Here is a 19,012-nt window from a genome sequence, read left to right on the forward strand (position 1 = left end):
GGGAACTGCGTTCGGTGGTGTGAGGAGCCCTGGCCTGGGAGCTACAGCCTCCAGGCCTGGCCCCACTCCCACCCTAGACTTTGTGCAAACGATTGCCTCTCCAGGTCCTGGGTTCCTCCCCGGGGAAAGGGGCTGAGTCAACCTGGCCCACCTCGATGATAAGTTAACAAGGGGAGGAAGTGTTTGTAGTGGTGCGTTGGGAAGCATAAGGTGATTTTAAAATAGGAGATTTTAAATAAGCTCATTGCTGTTTGGCCTTCATGGGAGAAAGTGGTGCTTCCTCTAGAGGAAAGAGTGTGCATTGGTGACCCCCACTTTAGTAACCAGCGAGGACAGTGGCAAGCCTCCTCTCTGCCCTTCCTCTGCTCATGTCCACTGCTCTGAAGCAAGAGAGGGGGGATTTTTTTGCTCTCCAAAATGGCAAGTTGAGCTAGAAAGGGCACCCAGGATCTTAGCTACCTCTATTTTCCGAGAATTCCCCTGTCCCTGGCATCAACCAGGTCTTTCTGACCTGTTTTGAAATAATAATAATAAAAAAAAATCCTGGAGATATAAATATTACCTCTAAGTGACTTGAAAGTACTTTCAAAAATGGTTTCACAGGAAAACAGGAGAAAGAATATGGTTATACAGAGTTGGCTCGACCCCTCTGTGAGCCAATAATAGAAAGCTGTCTGTATCATTGATTTATAAAGGTATCAGAGAGGTGGCTGGCAGCCAGGCCCTTTCGGGGCTTCTTACAGCTCGGCTTCCTGACCCTCCTTGAGGCTGCGTGAAGGGTGCTGGGCAGGGGCCTCCAGCAACAGTCATTCTTGCAGCCTTGGGAGCTCAGAGACATGACCTCTGTCCCCCTCGCAGGTGACCGGCTCCTGCAGGTGGATGGAGTGAGTCTGTGTGGCCTCACCCACAAGCAGGCTGTGCAGTGCCTCAAAGGTTCTGGGCAGGTGAGTGCCCCATTAGCAGGGAGCTGTCCCTCCACCTGCTAGAGCTTTCCCGGATAACCTCAGAAGCTGTGGTTGCCTCTCGGTGGGAGGCGGACAGGCAGGAAACAAAACAAGACTTTCTTCTTTGTCTTATTTTCTCTTTCACATTTTCACTTTTGTATGGTGATGTGAAAGCCAGGAGGAAGCAGACAGATTTCCCAAGCAGAATACCTCACCCCCTGCAAAGACCTGTGAAAAGCTGGCCTCTCACTTGTCTTGATTCTGGAATCAGACAGCTAAACAGGGCTGATGTGGAGAGACTTCTCCCGCCTGGTTTTGGCTCTGGCTGCCCCCCTCACACTCTCTGCTCCATTCCAAACTGGCCAATGCTTCCATCTGCCTCAGGCCCTGTCACCAGCTGACCTTTGGACTTGCTGACACCCTCTCCCCAGTGCATGCTATTCCCATCACCCTGGGCAAATTCAGGCCATGTGTCCTGGGATTCTTATTACAGGGAAGTAGAAATTCCAGACACCCAGACCCGAAGGCATTGACCCATTATGGGCTCCTTATTCTATGCGGTGCCCAGGCAGCATCTGGATGTTACCATGCTGTGTTCAGTCCTCTGCCTGAGGAGGGGAGCCTTTTCGTGCCTCAGGGTCTTAAGCCTCTGAGCTGGCATTGCCTTCTAGGTAAGTGGGGAGTTGGCAGAGACAGAAAGGACTCCTATGGGCCCTTCTGGCAAACTGAGGGAACAGAAGGGCCCCTGTTTGCTTCCTTTACCGAAGCAGTCTAATGGTTTGCAGTGAAATTTACTTATGCTGGCTACCTTGGTTGACCTATCTTGAGAACAGAGTCATAATTTATTAGTACTCTCGGTTCTTTAGACATTTGCTAATGCACGTGGTTAGAGAAGCTTACTTCTTGCTTGTTGCCAGCCGTTTGCTGGCAGTGATGACAGGTAGGAATTGTCACTCTGGGATCACGGGCTTGGTGCTGAATGACAATGGCAGCAGAAGGATGTTAGCAGGCCTGAGTCCCCTCAATGGAACGTTGACATCTCTAGAAAGCTTCCAGGTGATATCTAGCCACCGGTACCTGAACTATGCTTTGTGTAACAAGATATAGAGTGTGGGGAAGAAGAATGGAAAATCAAACCAAAAGAAAGGGGGAGGCCAGATTGGTATAGGTCTGGGATACCTGCTAGGGGTTTGGACTCAAGGTGATGGGAAACATTAGAGACTTTTGATCAAAATTGTTGCACGTGCAGTTTGTGTCTTAGATCAACCCACGGGTAGCCATGGGGGGCATGACCTGAGGAGGAGAAGATAGGGTCCAGGGAGCCAAGTTAGCTGGAGCTTGCCACAGTCCAGCTGGACACCGACAGCAGGAGATGGAGTGCAGGAGGGGGAGCCCTGGGGGAGATGTTTCTGATGGTGAACAGGAAAGTCTTAGAAACCAGATGGGCATTTGGAGGGCAGAAGGGGGTAAGCTGGATCCCTGCAGGTGTGGCCCCTAGGAGGTTAGTTGAGGGTTGATTCCATGTTCGGAGAGAGCAGATACAAGGGGAGGGATGTTTTCGGCAGAACGAGGAGGCGGTGAAGGTAAGAGAGAGGAAGAAGATGAATTTGGCCTTGAATGCACTGAAATGAAGGTACATGTGTTACCTCCAGAAACATCTGTCCGACAGGCAGTTGAAAATATGGCTCTGGGTCCCAACAAGTGGGCTGGATTGGAGATTTTAATTTGAGATTCAGAGAAGCAGCTATTGGAAGTAGCAGAAAATTAAGAAGCATTTGCAGGGTGAAGGAAGGGCTGCCTGGTTGCCATATGAAGTGCAAATGGAGTTTGTCCAATCATCTTCTAGGTTGCAAGACTGGTCTTAGAGAGAAGAGGCCCCAGGACCACGCGGCAGTGTCCTTCTGCTAAGGACAGGACAGGAGATGAATGCATGGCTGTTTCCTTGGCAACAGCCTTGCCCGGCAGGCCCTCAGGCTGTGTCTCAGCGACAGATGGTGAGAGGAGAGAGAATTGAGTGTTACTATTGTCATGTCATCCTGTGCTGCTTTTGAATTCTCAACTCAAAAGGGAAGGTAGGAAGGCTTCCTCTGGGTTCTCAAAAGATAGCGAGCATGATGCAGCTGGTATTCGGATGCGATGGAAGCCGATTGAATAGAATGTGTCTCCGGAAAAAAAAAATGCATTGTTTCAAAATGATTGCCAGGTGTAATTCTCCCCCGTGCCTTCTCAGGCTTCTCAATCAGGTGCCTGAATGCTTGTGTATAAATCTTTAGGAATGAGATCGGAATAAAAGGGTCAGACATTTTCTGACCGAATCTCCACCTTCCAGCCAAAATATTCATAATAAAAGATGTGGGGTGTGATGAGGCAGGCTGGGAGGGAAAGGTGCTCTGAAATCTAGCGTTGTTATCAGCATCACGTAAAACGGTAAACATCCGTCAGTTTGCGGGGCCCTCATGGCACAGCTTCCTCTGCTCCTCTGCTCACTCCAGTGAGGCCCTTCGACAGCCTCGCTATCCAATGAGGTGAGGGCTCTGATGGCAGTGATGGTGAAATTGGTCGTATGATACACCGGCAACCAAATGCTTTGGATGCTTTCATTCTTGTCTCAAATTAAGGTTTACGAGTCAGTGCTCTGTCCTATTGATTCATTGCCAACTGAGTGGAGGGCAGACTAGGAGAGACCCAAAGGCCTCTTTGGCTGTGAGACTAGTGAGGTTCCGGGAGCTGTGTCCATCTTTGCTGCCCAGAGGCAGCTGTTCTGTCTTATGGTCCATGCACGCGGCTAAACAAAACAGCAGCTAACACATTTCCATAGAATTTACCAGAATTTTCTCCAGAGTCTAATGATGTAAAATTTTGTTTCAAATATACTAAAAATGATTGAGGTTCTAAAGGAGTAGTAGGAATACATATGCTATAAGTTTTATTAAATGATATAGGCACAGTGTGTATGTCTATAAACTATAGCTTTACATATAAACCATGCTGATTATCTATAATTGCTTTGTCTAATACAGTAGCTACTTGCTACATGCAGCTATTGAGTACTTGAAATATAGCCAATCTAAATTGATATAATACATATTTGATTTTTGAAGATTTAGTTAATAAGAAGGATACAAAATAGCTCATTAACACTTTTTTATATTGACTGCATGTTGAAATGGTCATATTGTAGATATATTGGGTTACATACCCTATACAATTAAGTTTGTTTTACTCGTTTCCACTTACTTTTGAAAATGTAGCTATTTGAGAACTGAAATTACACATGTTTTTTGTATTTGCAGTTCACCTTTTATTTCTGTTGGATAGCACTGATATGTAGATATAATGGACTCTGTCATAAAAATTAGCAAGAAGAAATCTTTTTGTGTAAAACAGAAATAATTCATCTACTTGACAGTTTACATTTTAAGGCCAGTCAATTTCATTCAGAATCTACTAAGGGATTTATCTTGTCCACATCCCACAATACAGGGCCTAAGTTTGAAGTCACTCTGAAGAAAAATGCCAGTGGTTTGGGATTCAGCTTCATACAGATGGAGAGAGAGAGCTGCAGCCATCTCAAGAATGATCTTGTGAGAATTAAGCGACTCTTCCCGGGGCAGCCAGCTGAGGAGAACGGGGCCATTGCAGCTGGTGACATTATCCTGGCCGTGAATGGAAGGCCCACAGAAGGCCTCGTCTTCCAGGTAGGAGACCATGCAGCCCTGTGTGCACACAGACATCAACCATGCTTCTTTCAGGCCTACCCACCGTAAGGAATACTCTGGGCTCTTGAGAGGCACACCTGGAACCTGGCTTATACGAAGAGAGCAATTGGTGGAACGTTCTCACATTTAATTTTCTGTCTCAGTTCTTGAATATCTGACCTTGAGTAAGCCTTGCTTCTAATTAGGTTTATAATGAAACTGAAGATAAAACTCTGTGCTGGCTAAAGCTCTCCTAACATTCTAGGAGGTGGGTGTGTGGGCTGAAGAGACTACAGTGGGTCCCTTTCTGCCCGTCTTCCCATTTCTCTATTAAATTTACAGATGTTGACATGCAGTGTTGCATTAGTTGTCCTGAATATATTAAAAATGTGATTTAAAGAAGAGAGTAAAAAGTGGACAGTTCTCCCAGTGCCTGGGTGGCTCGGTCGTTTAAGCAACTGACTCTTGATCTCAGCTCAGGTCTTGATCTCAGGGTTGTGAGTTGAAGTCCTGCACTGGGCTCCACACCCATGTGGAGCCCACTTAAAAAAAAAAAAATGTGGACACTTCTCAACGCTTATAGCATAATGTCTCAATGGAATATTGTACATATCGGTCAGGGTCCTGGCTGGAAATAGAGTCATTTGAGGAGAGTTTAATAAAGGTGTGAGCTGGTTGGTGGGAAGCTCAAGGGAACGTGTAGAGCCCTGGGGCTGAGAACAGTGGGTGCAATTATCCACCCACCCCTCCCAAGTCCAAAGGCATATGGGAAGGAGAAATTATACAACCTGGGAAACTGAGAGCGCTGGTGAAGTGGACCTGATGACGTGAACTGTGACATTAGCTGGGGGACCCAACCACTCTGTGACAACCCCATGCGGAGGAAGGCGGGAAAACAAATACCCCCCCCTCTCTCCTCCCAGCTCTGATCCCTACCCATATTCCCATTGGCTGAGCCCAACAGGAAGCACCTCCCTCTCTCCTGTCTCTGATTCCACCCATGCTCCCATTGGCTGAGCCCAATAGGAAGCCTCTCTGCAGTCTGCGTAGGCTGACTTCCGGAACACAGAGCAAGGTGGAGAGTGGCTCTGGACTGAGTGGTGAGGGGTGGCGAATCCCCAGGGCAGCGTATGCTTGGGTGGCAATACCTTCATGTATCTAGTTTGTGAGCCAGGAACTGTTTTCTGAGAACCAGTGCTGGCTCAGCAGCTCTGTGAGGAGCTAACGACGCAGAGGCAGTTCATATGTTCTCAGAGCCCGTAGTGGGGTGGGACAAACAACAAAACAGAACCGACTGGAAAACAAGTGTCATGAGAGACAGAAGTGCTTGCCCCAGGAAACTGGGGAAGGAAGCACGTTCTGTGGAAGTCCGTTGCCGCTAAGGGCGGGTATTAAGTGGCGTCCAGATCAGCGGTTCTCGAGTTGGAATGATACTGCCTTTCAGGGGACATTTGGCAAAGTTCAGATACATTTGTGGTTGTCACAAGTGGCAGGTGCCACTGGGATCAAGTGGGCAAAGACCAGAGATGCTGCTCAACATTCTACAATGAACAGGACAGTCCCCACACCAGGGAGTTACCCAGCCTGAAATGTCAGTACTAACGAGAGGCTGAGAAATCCCGGCCTAGAGAGGAAATAGGAACTATCAAGGCACCTTGAAGTCCTGGGCTCTGAGAGAGCGGGCTGGCGGAAGAGGCTGAGCATAGCCAGAGCTTAGGATGGCGGGAGCAGCGGGAGCAGGTGGGAGAGAGGGGGTGGGCTGAGAGACAGTGGCAGGTGCGAAGAGGTCCTGCGTGCAGCACTACAGAGCTTGCTGAGTGTGAGATGAGCCACAGAGGAAGTTCAGTGGGAGAAGGACCTGGTTATATCCGCATTGTGGAAAGGGCACTCTTGAACACTGTGGAGGAGGGGAGGTGGGTGACACCGGAAGAGGCAGGGAGCAGAGAGGAGGGCATGCAATTTCACAGGTGAGAGGTTCCAAGTGCCCGAGCTGAGCAGTGGAGGAAAGCTCAGGGCCAAGGGTCAAGCTTTAGAGATTGGGGTGGTGGAAAGTACATGACTGATGGCCCCTGAGATGGGGGGCTGCTGGGAGGAGAGGAAGGTTGAGATGCTGAATAACTATTTGAGTGAAGAGCAGGCATCAGTATTGGCAGGTGCTGCCATGAAAAGGCCCTGGGCAGACCCTGGCCACTTCTAGCCCAGCATGGGTGCATTGCCTTCATGGGAACCTCAGGCTGGTGGTTTTGGCATCTCTCACTTTAGGAAGTCAGGCCCATAGCAGTGTTCTCCAGAGTTCTCTGGGAGCCGAGAAACAGATCAAAGAGACAGTGCCAGAGAGATAGTGGGGGAGCACATGGGAGGAAATCCCACAGCCATGCCACGTCCACATCGAACCACAGATTCTGGTTTCTCACAGGAGGTGCTCCATTTACTGCGAGGGGCCTCACAGGAAGTCACGCTCCTACTTTGCCGACCCCCTCCAGGCGCACTGCCTGAGGTAGACCAAGGATGGCAGGTAAGCTGCGGTGCCCTCTGGTGCCTTCAAGCACCCCCCCTTTTCTTGTCTGGTGGGTCCTGAGAAACTCAGCTTTGTTTTAGGTAGGGTTCAATGCCATCTTCTTCCACTGGGGCAGGGAAATAGCTGGCCTCCAAACCTCTGTTAGTCTGTGACAAGTTCATGAGATCCTAGGTCTGTCTTCTCCTTGCTCTCCCTGCTCTGCCGCTCCAATGTTTGCATCTTCCTGTAGGTAGTTATATGTTTAGGTCTTGTCTGTGAAACTTCCAGACTGAGGCCTTCTGGTGGCCCAAGCATCAGAGAGGGGAAACCAGGAGCAAGAATAATAAATACAAAACCAGACTGAGGAAAGATAAGAATTTCCATTCTGAGGAATGAAATGGAGAACAGGATGTGTGTCCACCTTCCTAAAGCATGAATTAGACATGTATGGTGTCGTGTAAAAAAGGGGCGATGAGATTGGGAAAATTCAGAATTCTTACTTTGATACTTATATTAGGGTGTCCAGGGAAATAGAGTCAATAGGGTGTGTATGTGTAGAGGTATGTGGGTGGGAGGGGAGGTTAGGGAATGGGCTCACGTGATTGTGGGGGCTGGCCAGTCTAAATTCTGCAGAGTAGGCTGGCAGGCTGGAAACTTAGGGAGGGGTCCATGTTGCAGCGTGTGTCCCAAGGCAGACTGGAGGCAGAATTCCTTCTTCCTTGGGGATCTCAGTCTTTTTCTCCTAAGGCCCTCAACTGATTGAATGTGGCCCACCCACATCATGGAGGGTCATCTGCTTTACTTAAAGTCTGCTGATCTCAATGCAAAAATGCCTAAAAAAAATGCCTTCACAGAAACATCTAGACTAGTGTTTGACCACACATCTGGGTACCGTGGCCTCGCCAAGTTGACAGATAAAATTAATCGTCATAATGCCACCTGTCAGGTCCCAGGACACAGATGCTGCTGCGGAGATTTGAGTGCAGGAGGTTTACAGGGCCTTGGGAACAACCCCTGCGAGGGTGAGGGAGGCAGGGCTGGGTGGAAGGAGAAGTTAATGTGGTGCGGCTGTAACGGGTCTCTGCTTATGCCACAGGGAGCTTTGGAGCTGGATGGCCCCTCAGAGCTGTGCCTTTGACTTTGTATCAATGAGCACTGCGGTGTGGGCTGTCCCAAGGGAGGGGACCTGACTTGCCTGAGACAGTTCCCTTGAGCTGAGCACGAGTCTTGGGAGGGGCTAGTGTAAGCTGTCAGTAACCAGCTCTTCCGGCAGCTGGGGGATGAGGGCCTTCATCCTGGGAGGTGTATGTGTGGGTACCCCGTAATCATCTGCACCTGCTCTTCCATGCAGTGGCTGCTTGGAACTTGGGCAATGCCTGACCTCTCTAGGCCTCATAATTCCTCACTTATAAGACGTGGATAAAAATTGAGTGCTCATCACTGAGGGTGACAGTCACTAGAGACATCATGGGATTTTGTGACCCAGATCCTTCTGATTCTTGGACTCCAAGAAGTCATTTGATACAGACTCTGGTGAGAAAATTGCCAGGGAAAGGAAATTAGAAAGCTGCCAGTTTGGAAAAGAAGGTAGATATGGCAGTCGTGTTGAACAACTGACGAGCGTGCGAGAAGATCAAGCTTCACATGCGCAGAGATCAGGCCATGGGGCTTGTGCCCTGTGCTTTTGTTGAGATCTCTAGGAAATGCCAGGAAAAAGTGGTTCTTCTGTTCTGGCGAATAACTCCACTTCGGAGGGCCCAGAAAAGGCCAGTGGGAGAGCTTGGAGTGAGGCATGGTGGCCTGCTTTCTCTCTCCTTATACTTAAGGGACAAGTGGAAGAAGAATTTTCATTCATTCATGTGGCTTCAGAGGCCAAGCAGAAGACCAAGGAAGTGAGGCTTTAATTCCTAACTAGAATAAAGTAGTCATGGAAAGGAGGCAGCCGTACAAACATCTGCAGTAAGGTCATTCGAGGCAGAAGGCATAGCAAGTATGAAGCCTTCGAGACAGGAATGAACCTGATGTTCGAGGGACAGAAACGTAACAGGCGTGGTAGGGCAGAAGCTGTAGAGGGAGGCAGGGGCCACACCTGTAGGGCCTTGTAGGTCTTGGCAGTGTGCTGATTCCATCTTGGTGGCAATGGGAAGCCACTGGGCTGGGACTGGTGGGAGTGTGAAGGGTTAGGCAGGAGCATACCCTCATCTGGTCTATACTTTAGAAAGACACAGGGCTTCAGAGGGGCGGGGGGTGGGGCAATGGGATGGCTGGTGATGAGTAGTAAGGAGGGCACGTATTGCGTGGTGCACTGGGTGTTATACGCAAGTAATGAATCATCGAACTTTACATCAAAAACCAGGGATGTACTGTATGATGACTAACGTAATATAATAAAAAAATATTATTATAAAAAATAAGCACCTTATTTATTTAAATTTAGACAATAAATCTTTACCTATTATATTAAAAAAAAAGAAAAAAGAAAGACACTGAGCTGGAGATGGACCGGAGCAGATAAGCCAGCAGTCATTCAAATAAGCTACTGTGGCTTGGACTCAGGTTATAGCTGAATAGTTGGTAAGAAGTAGTCAGATGTAGGAGGTAGAGCCCAGAGGATTACTTTTGGCTTAGATATGGTCACATGGAAAGAGAACAAAGTCTGGCTTGAACAACTGGTTGAATGGTGATACCACTTGCCAAGATAGGGAGTGCATGGAGAGTGCAATTTAAAGTATGTGGAAGAGAAGCAGTAGTCCTTGGTAGCACGCAACACTGAAATGTCTATGGAACAGTCAGTGGACATGTCAGTTAGGCAGGTGTTTGTGGAGAATTGACATGATATCAGGGCTGGAAAAGGTGGATGTGGGAATTGTCAGCAAATAACATTATTGCAAGCCATGGAATGGATGAGATCACCTTGGGGAAGAGTGCAGAGAAGTAAGCCATGGGACCCCCCAACATTGAAGGTCCAGTTCCAAGAAATGACATGGCAGTAGGGGCCTGGGAGGTGGGGGGAAACCAGGGAAGGGCAGAGTTCAGAGTGAGCACATTCAAGTAGAGTGAATAAAAGACACTTGTAAAAAGGAGCAGGAAAATATTATGTTGCATTCTGCTGAGAGGTAGAATGAGGTGAGGACAGAAAATTGTCCTTTGGCTTTAGAAAGAGGACAGAAAATTGTCCTTTGGCTTTAGGTCACTGGAGACCTTGATGGGTTGAATGATGGGGACAGAGCCTGGGCGGAGAGGATACAGGAGAAGCGGGGAGACGCAGACAGAAATAGGAGGAGCCGAGAATTGAGTGGCTGGTAGTTGGAGGAGGTTGGGAGAGGGATGCAGGCCGGCTGGTGGGCTTTGCCGTGGGGAGATGAAGCGTTCTCATCTGAATGTGGCCGTTTTCACTGTGAAGCAAGAGGCAAGTTCAGGGGGGTGGTTGAGGAGCGAGATGAGAAATAAGGTAGAAGGTAGAGAGAGTGGGAAACTGATTTCACTAAGGAAGTAAAGAAAGATTATCTGGAAGTCTTGAGTGCCCGTTTGACACCAGTGCTCGTACGCTTGACATTAGTCCGTGGCTCAGAAGCAGGTGCGGACCCACATAGGGTGTCACTAGGGATTGGAGTTCACATATGGCCCCTGCATGTCACACAGAATGGAGGCGCGTAACGCAGATGTGAGCTCAGAGTGTTCTTTATTTTTAAGGTGTGTTTATGGGGCAGTAGCATGGACTCTTAGCAGAGGAAGAGGGTGGGGGTGGGGGACTTGGTGGTGACAGGGCACCATTGACCGGAACCCTTGAAGAGGGTGAAGGATCGCTGTAGAGTGAGAACTGGGGCTGAGGAGGTGGAGGGCGAGGAATGGTTGAAAATGAGATTTTGGAGGTCTCCCTAGGGGTACGGGAGAAAATATAACTGCTTTTACTATTTATTTTTAATTTCATCCACTTCAAATTTAAATTTTTGGTATGTCCTCTATAATTTACATTGTGTATCAGTAAAGTCATAAGAGTTTATGATCTTAATTAAATAAAAGTGCATATATGGAAGCATATCCCCCCTCATTTTGGGGAATGGGCAGTCAGCAGGGGGAGGTGCCCCCCGGGGTGAGTGGCAGAGTAGCAGTTTCTCTGCTGCGGTGAGGGCAGGGATGGGGGCCCAGCCCTGTCTGTCTCCAAAGTCCATGTGCTCTTATAACGTCAGACGTGTGGGTCATGGGACGGAAGTGCTAAAAGATAATTTTCAGGAAAAAGTAAACTCATGACTCGCACATAGATGTAAAAAGGAATATATGATTTTATCTAACTCATTCAGCGAGGGAACCAGGCAGATATTAAAATTTGTTCAAAAAACAACGTATTTGTTTATAGAGAGTTATGAAATAGCTCCAGGTGAAGAATACATGCAATCAGATAACCCAGAAAGTTGTTCTATAAACAAACCATAGTTTCTACTGAAGTATAAATTTTTTTTTCCTACAGAAAGTTTCTCCCTACAGTGTTAGTGTGCCACAGCGTGTCATCAAAATCAGAACCTAAAAGGCCCAACAGGGACATAAGCAGTCGTTGGGAATCCAGTAATGTTTTGAGAAGCGAGGAGGAGACCCAGGGCAGGGAATCAGGATGGGAAGGGGGACGGGGCTGTGAGAATGAGCCATCATGGATGAGGGCAGATGAAGACAAGAGTTTACGAAGCTCATTTCTTATTGGAAAGTGGAACAAAGAGTCATTGTTACTTTTGTTTCAGTATTTTTTAAGTTTTCTTTCTTTTTAAGTAATTTCTTTGTAAAATTTTATTTATTTATCTTAGTATTTTTATGTTTTAAATTTAAACTTTAGGTAGTTAACATACAGGGCAATATTGGTTTCTGGAGTAGAATTCAGTGATTCATCACTTACATATAACACCCAATGCTCATCACAACAAGTGCCCTTTTTATACCCATCACCTATCTAGCCCCTTCCCCACTCACCTCTCTCCATCAACCTTCAGTTTGTTTTCTATCATCAAGAGTCTCTTATGGCTTGTTTCCTTCTTTCCATCCCCCCCCTTTCCGTATGTTCGTCTGTTTTCTTCCTTAAATTCCACATATGAGTCAGATCATACTGTATTTGTCTTTCTTCAATAGACTTATTTCACTTAGCATAATACAGTCTAGCTCCATCCATGTCGTTGCAAATGGCAGGATGCCATTCTTTTTGATGGCTGAGTAATATCCACTGTGTGTATATGTGTGTGTGTGTGTGTGTGTGTGTGTGTGTGTGTGTGTATATATGTATATATATATTTATGTATATATATATGTATATGTATGTATATATATATATATATATATATATATATATATATATATATCCATCCCATATCTTCTTTATCCATTCATTTGGGCTCTCTCCATAATTTCACTATTGTTGATAATGTTGCTATAAACATCGGGGTGCATGTATCCCTTCGAATCTGTATTTTTTTTATCCATTGGTTAAATACCTAGCAGTGCCATTGCTGGGTCGTAGGGTAGTTCTATTTTTAACATTTTGAGGAACCTCCATACTGTTCTCCAGAGTGGCTGCACCAGTTTGCCTTCCCACCAACAGTGCAAGAGGGTTCCCCTTTCTCCGCATCCTCTCCAACCAGTTGTTTCTTGTGTTGTTGGTTTTAGCCATCCTGACAGGTGCGAGATGGTATCTCCTTGTGGTTTTGATGTGTATTTCCCTGATGATGAGTGATGTTGAGCATCTTTTCATGTGTCTGTCAGCCATCTGGATGTCTTTTTTGGAAAAGTGTCTATTCATGTCTTCAGCCCATTTCTTTCTTTTTTTTTTTTTTTTGTGATGAGAAATTTCAAGATTTACTCTTAGCAACTTTCAAATATGCAATACAGTATTACTATCTCCACTTCTTTATCCCCTATTCTTTTTTTTTCATTTCTTGACTGCATTATTTGTTCTTTGGGTATTGAGTTTGATTTTTCTAAGTTTTCAAAATATTTTAAAAAAATAATGCTTACGTTATTTTTCCAATGCTCCAAGCTAAGGGGTCCAGAGATGATTACTTGTGTCACCTAGGGCCCGGGGGGAGCTGGGGTCCTGACAAAGGAAGACTGACCCCAGAGCCCATCTCTTAACTGCTTTGCCCCACAATCACATGAAACAAAATAAAACAAAACACAATTATTCTTTTAAAGAAGCACTTTTAGATTTTGCTTCGTGTGCATGATGAATCCAATAACCCTTAGCATTTCTTTTAATAGACGCCCGTGCTCTCATCAGACAAAGAATTCACCAGGGCAGCTTGCACTGACTCAGAGCAGAGCCCTAGTCTGGATCAAGAGGACAGCCGGAGGGACAGTGCCTCCCCAGATGCAGGGGAAAGCCTGGGTCTTAGGCCAGAGTCTTTCCAAAAAGCCACCGGGGAGGCACAGTGGGACCAAGACCTAGAGAGACCCTGGGCCACTTCCCTGATGCATCGTCAGGACTCCCCCCCTCATTTGTGCAGACTTCAGCAGGAAATGGATGCATCAACATGGGCCACCTCTTTGGAGAAGGATATGAGGCAAAACTGCTATTCAGTTTGTGATATCAGGAGACTTGAAAGGTAAGGATCACTACGTTTGCAGATATTTTGTAAATGGTATGCATTTCATTGCTAGAAATTACAATCAAGCAGTTCATAACTGTGTTCAGATGCTTACTAGGCCCAGCACTGTTCTAGTCATTCGGCAGGGGCGATGGGGGGGTGTGGCAGAAAAAAGAGAAGCATAAGGTCTGGAGCTGCTGCAACCACAGTTTGTGAGATTTTGGGAAAGCGAATCCCGCCCAGGGGTCCTCCAGTGCCCTTAGAGCGTACAGATGGCGGGCCTCAGGTGCTTCTCCCAGCATATGAACCTTTGTGCTACATCCTGCGTGGCTTTTTTTTTTTTTTTTAAGATTTATTTATTTATTTGACAGAGAAAGAGAGAGAGAAGGGGAGGGAGGGGCAGAGAAAGAGAGAGCATTCTCAAACAGACTCCCCGCAGAGCACAGATTCCCCACATGGGGCTCAGTCCCACGACCCTGAGACCATGACCTGAGCCAAAATCAAGAGTTGGAAGCTTAATAGACTGAGCCACCTGGGTGCCCCCCACCCCCCTGCATGGCCTTTTAAAGTATTACGGTAAGAAAGAAGTTCCGTTGTATGCATCACCATTTTTATTGCAAAATAATACTTGACAGTCAACAGCAGCTTTAAAAAAAAATCGATGTCTTTGAACCTCAGACTGAAACGCTCATATTAATAGCCATGTTTAACTTAGCTTTCATTTTGTGCCCATCCCCCACAAGTATTTCCAGTCTCCCATCCTGTGCTGATAGAGAATATTCTCTTTGATTCAGTTTGACAGTACTTATCACAAAGACTGAAGGTGCATGGGAACCTGTTAGGAGCAGTGAGAAGGGTGCAAATACTGAGAAAGGGTGTGATACTGCTGCAAGGCACCTGCTAGCTAGATGCGCCAGCATCTAGTGCAGAACATAGTGCGGAACGGCGGCTGTGCGTGACACTGGATAAACTCGCTGCTGTGAAATGGCTCTTCTTTGTTGCTCATCCTAGAGGGCTGCACAGGGCAGATCTAGAGGGACTGGTCGGTGACATGAAATATGAAGCAGCCGTGTGATGTAATTAGGCAAGGTGAGATCTGTGACTAATAAGAGCCAGGTGTGCATTCTCTAAAAGGGTTCGGGGGTGCCTGGGGGGCTCCGTCGGTTAGGCATTTGACTCTTGATTAAAGCCCAGGTCATGATGTCAGGTCAGATCGAGCCCCACATCCAGCTCTGGGCTCAGCGGATTGAGATTCTCTCTCCCCTCTACTTCTGCCCCTCCCCTGCGCGCGCTCTCTCTCTCTCTTTCAAAATAAATAAATAAATGAATAAATAAATGAATAAATAAATAAATAAATAAATAAATAAATAAATAAATGGATTCACGTACAATCTTTATAAGAATACCATACCAGCCAAACGAAAACTAACTCGTGTGCAGAGTAGAGCAGAGTGGGCAAGCACATTCATCAGTGGTATTCATTTTCATTGTCTGAAAATGCATAAATAAAAGTGTATTTATAGTTTCTTACAATTGTGTTCTAGGCAGTAATTGATATACTTGGTCACGTGATAAAGGAAAGCCCTTCCAGAGGTTTATCCAAGGACAACTATCAGTGTGATCTTATAGGAAATATAAAAGGACCTGTACTTCCTTATAGATTTTTGAAGGTTTTTGGATTTTTAAAGGTTTTACTGCCAGATAGTTCAGGATGATGGACAGAAACCCTGAGCATTGGATTAATGGATTATAAAGTGACTCTGGGTTTAGGTACAAGCCTGGAGTTTGATTTGCCATGTGCCTTTAATCTAATATAGTTACCAGTCATTAACAATAGGGTTTTTTTTGTTTTTTTGTTTTTTTACTAATTATACGTTTAGTTGCTGTTTCATTCATGGGGTCACAGAATGTCAAGGTTGTTCAGTATAGAAATGGTCGAATCCAACCTCATCCCCATGCCGAATCTGTTCTGCAGCATCCCCGAAGTAAGGGGCCTGCTTTCGACCGAATACCTCCAGGGGTGCAGAACTTGCTACCTCTCGAAGTGGCCCATTTTATCACCATGCGGTTGTTCATCAGAAAGTGCTTCCTTATATCAAGGTGAAATCTGCTTTAACGCCTACTTCCTCCCATCTTTTCGTCATTATTTTTGCAGGAAACATCACATTATTTTATTTGTCTGAATCAAATTAAATTTGGCTTCATGTTTCTTTGTGAAAGGGTATTCTTGATGTCCAAAAGATGCCATTTTTGGAGGGGGTTGCCTCTGCTAGAGTTACACAAGAATCCTGAGGGCTTTTCCGGAATATTCTGGTGGACCTTCTGGTATTCATTTGGTCATGGTTGCTGCCACATGCTTGTTACCCAGGCCATTGTGGTCCATGGAGCCACAGGCGGGCAGCCTTACTGTTTCTCTATGGTGGCTCCCTCCATGGCCAACACCTCCCCCTTATACTTGGCCTCCCTGTGGTGGTGGTCCTGGTCATGACAGTGCTCTGCCTCCTCACATTTCCTGGCTTCATTTTTGCTGTGTTTTCTTCCCCCAACTCAGGAACCTTTCTTTCTCTCTGAAGGAAGGACTCAAACCCTATTAGCTTCTCCTCTAACTCTAACAAGACGTTAGCTTGCTCTAGCTGCATACATAGTGACTGTCCCCTAGAGGAAGAAAAGCCTGGCACGTGCCCAGCAGTCCCTGAACACATCCCCCCAGCTCCCGGTGGGATTGTGGCTCTTTGCAGGCTCTTCTTAGAAGTTCCTCAGTTCCGAGGTGGCTGTCCCCGGCAACTACCTCTTTGTTTCTGGCATCTGTGAGTCAAGCTCTCTTGCTGCAGTTTGGAACCAAAAGAGCCTGGACTTCTCGAACATATAGCCTTGGTTTCAGCTTTACCATGTACTCAGTGTGCCTGGACTGTTGACGCCTCTGAGCTCGAGGCTTCTCAAATGTCAACAAAGAGCCGGACACTGTGCAGGTCAAAAGAAAGCACACCTGCTGAGTGCTGCCTGGCGCCCCGCGGGACCTTAACACAAGCCACTTTCTTTGCCTTTCTTGCCAGCTGAAGAACAGGTCCCGTGAACTACAGTGCCCAGCGGATGGCCAGAATTTACCAGCTGCCAGGGGCTAAAAAAGCCAGGTGGCTGCCAGCACCCCAGCCAACCAGAGTGTTCATGGAGGAGATGACATTTTACTTTCCTTCCTTGTTCTTCTCTTTTACGAATGTCCAGCTAGAGGCTCGGCCTTGTCACAGGAGACGCTTGTAAAGCAGGCTCATAAGGCAGTACCGTACATTTTCATGGAGGAGGGTTAGAACTGCGTGCCTGCCAGAGGGAGGGCTTGGCCCTTGGCTGCAGTCGCATCTTACGCGAGGTTGGTTTCTAAAGTTGGGGCCTGTAGCGAAAATCTGATCAAGTCACGTTGCACTTGAACACTACTTTGAAAGGCATGGTGTTCTTTGCTCCCCTGGTGTGGGAACAGATCACTTGTTCTTTGGTGGAGCTTTGGGGGAAGGGCCTCGCTGGATGCCAATGCTTATCTTTACATGCTGGGCTCATCGGAATGAATGGGGGTGGCAGAGTCCAGGCTTCCACGCGTGTTCATTCCCAGGCTTCCGCTCATGGAGTGGAAGGCTGGTCGTAGCAGGATTGGTATATGCTTATTTCTCTCTCTCTCTCTCTCTTGCCTAGAACATATAGTTAAATTCAGGTAAATCAAATGCATGTAGTTTGAACAAGTGTCACGTAATGAAAGTGATGTTGTAAGTCTTCATGGTCATTAAGAATGCAAAACGAAGCCAGAATGCAAAATGAGATGAACCTAAAATTACTGTCTGCCTTCTGGGGCGGGAGCTGTTCCTGGATTAGCAAAGGATGAGTAGGAGACTACAGGTCTAACTCAGCAGCAGCTGTCGTGCCCTCTGTGACATCAGTGTAGCTAGCCGAGGCTGGAGGCTGCTGGGCGAGGGGGCTGTCGGTTGGATAGGAGGGCACAGGGGACCCCTGTGAGGTCGGAGCGTGCCTGAGGGAAGCGAATGAGGCAGGTGCCTGGCCGGGAATGGCTATCGTCTAAGAGCAGAGCTGGGGCCGACAGTGAGACTGGGGCCTGGTGCTGCGTCAGCAAGCTTCTACCCTGCACACTCAGGGGCTCCGGAGGGGCGCTCCCCAGCCCCCTCCCCAACCACACATGGCCAGCCACACCACTCGAGGAACTTCTAAACACTGATCTTCATCTCAGGATTGTCACGTGAGCTTCAAATTCCGCAGTCCACTGGCCTTCCCTCTTTGCTGTCTTAGACACTGCAGGTTCACCCTTGGGGTCACCACGCCCCCTCCAGACACTCTGACACCTCGCCTCCTGCAGGAAGCTTATTAGAGAGGTTGGAGGAGGACGGTGTCAGGAGGTCAGGTATGAGCAGTCGGGTACTGAGGTAGCCTGGCTGTGCTTCTTCTCCACCCTGAGAGAGGGAGGGAGGGAGGGAGCGAGCAGGCCCCTGCTGAGGACAGGGGTGGGGTGCGGCAGGGTGTGGGGTGGGCCTGGGCAAGAGGCTGGATTTCCCGTGCTTTGACAAAACTTCCACAGTGATTCCTTCCACGTTTATAAGAAAATGCATTTTCTATGCAATTTGGTCAAGTGCTTTAAGGTTTTAAACCGATTTTCCCTCAAAGTGCTTGGCGATTTTAAAATATTACTTTCTTAACGTTAGTGTTCTCTTCAGTCCTGGTAGCACACAGTCTCCTTCCTCTGCACAGGAGTGCGCTCTGCTCACATGAAACACGTATTTACATATACGCTGCAGGCCTCACGAGCAGAAATACTGTCTTTTTGACAGTGAGACTCAGGTGGGGACAGACACTCCAGTTCTGCTGGGGAGGGGGACCAACCCTCTGGGTGCTTGGGGGCTTGGAGCTCTTGGGAGGCACCAGAGCTGAGCTTAGAAGGGGCATTTGGGGAAAGGGCAGGGTGGGGAGGGCAGGGGCACGTAATAAAGCCAAGTCATTGCATCGGGTGTGGGGAAGGAGGCTGACAAATGGGGATTTGCGTGTTTGATGAAAAGCTAAATCTGCGTGCATTTCTTTTAGATTTTCCTCCTCATCCTCTCTAGCTGGGCTTTCGACAGATATTTTCTGAGCAGTTCTCTGCATGCTTGAAGCGCTGTTCAAAGCGCTCTGCCGTCTGTCGGGACTGCTTTTTCTAATCAGAGAGCCTGTGGGGCGACCCTTGGGCGGCCCCTGGAAAGCCTGTCCTTCGGCTGTTGTGTCTCTGAGTCTTCACCGCCAGACAGCGCGCCTCACTCACCGCTCATCTGCCTCCTGCGT

The 19,012-nt window shown here is 47.4% G+C and overlaps 1 protein-coding gene across 1 annotated transcript; it reads left to right on the plus strand.

The window, feature by feature from the left end:
• Positions 1-836: 836 nt before the first annotated feature.
• On the plus strand, positions 837-18,824 carry FRMPD2 (FERM and PDZ domain containing 2). Its single transcript, XM_044378044.1, has 6 exons — positions 837-944; positions 2,791-2,938; positions 4,428-4,642; positions 7,059-7,157; positions 13,377-13,720; positions 18,776-18,824. The coding sequence occupies exons 1-6, from the start codon at positions 837-839 to the stop codon at positions 18,822-18,824; spliced, it is 963 nt and encodes a 320-aa protein (XP_044233979.1).
• Positions 18,825-19,012: the final 188 nt, after the last annotated feature.

The sequence above is a fragment of the Ursus arctos genome, unplaced genomic scaffold (genome assembly GCF_023065955.2).
Source record: "Ursus arctos isolate Adak ecotype North America unplaced genomic scaffold, UrsArc2.0 scaffold_7, whole genome shotgun sequence".
Lineage (NCBI taxonomy): Eukaryota > Metazoa > Chordata > Mammalia > Carnivora > Ursidae > Ursus > Ursus arctos.

What these genes read in the sequence shown, in the direction of transcription:
- FRMPD2 (XM_044378044.1), top strand. Translation starts at nt 837, where the DNA reads ATGACCTCTGTCCCCCTCGCAGGTGACCGGCTCCTGCAGGTGGATGGA. An exon ending in CAGAAGGCCTCGTCTTCCAG is followed by an intron (nt 4,643 to 7,058) that starts GTAGGAGACCAT and finishes GGTTTCTCACAG; the next exon opens with GAGGTGCTCCATTTACTGCG. An exon ending in AGGTAGACCAAGGATGGCAG is followed by an intron (nt 7,158 to 13,376) that starts GTAAGCTGCGGT and finishes TTCTTTTAATAG; the next exon opens with ACGCCCGTGCTCTCATCAGA.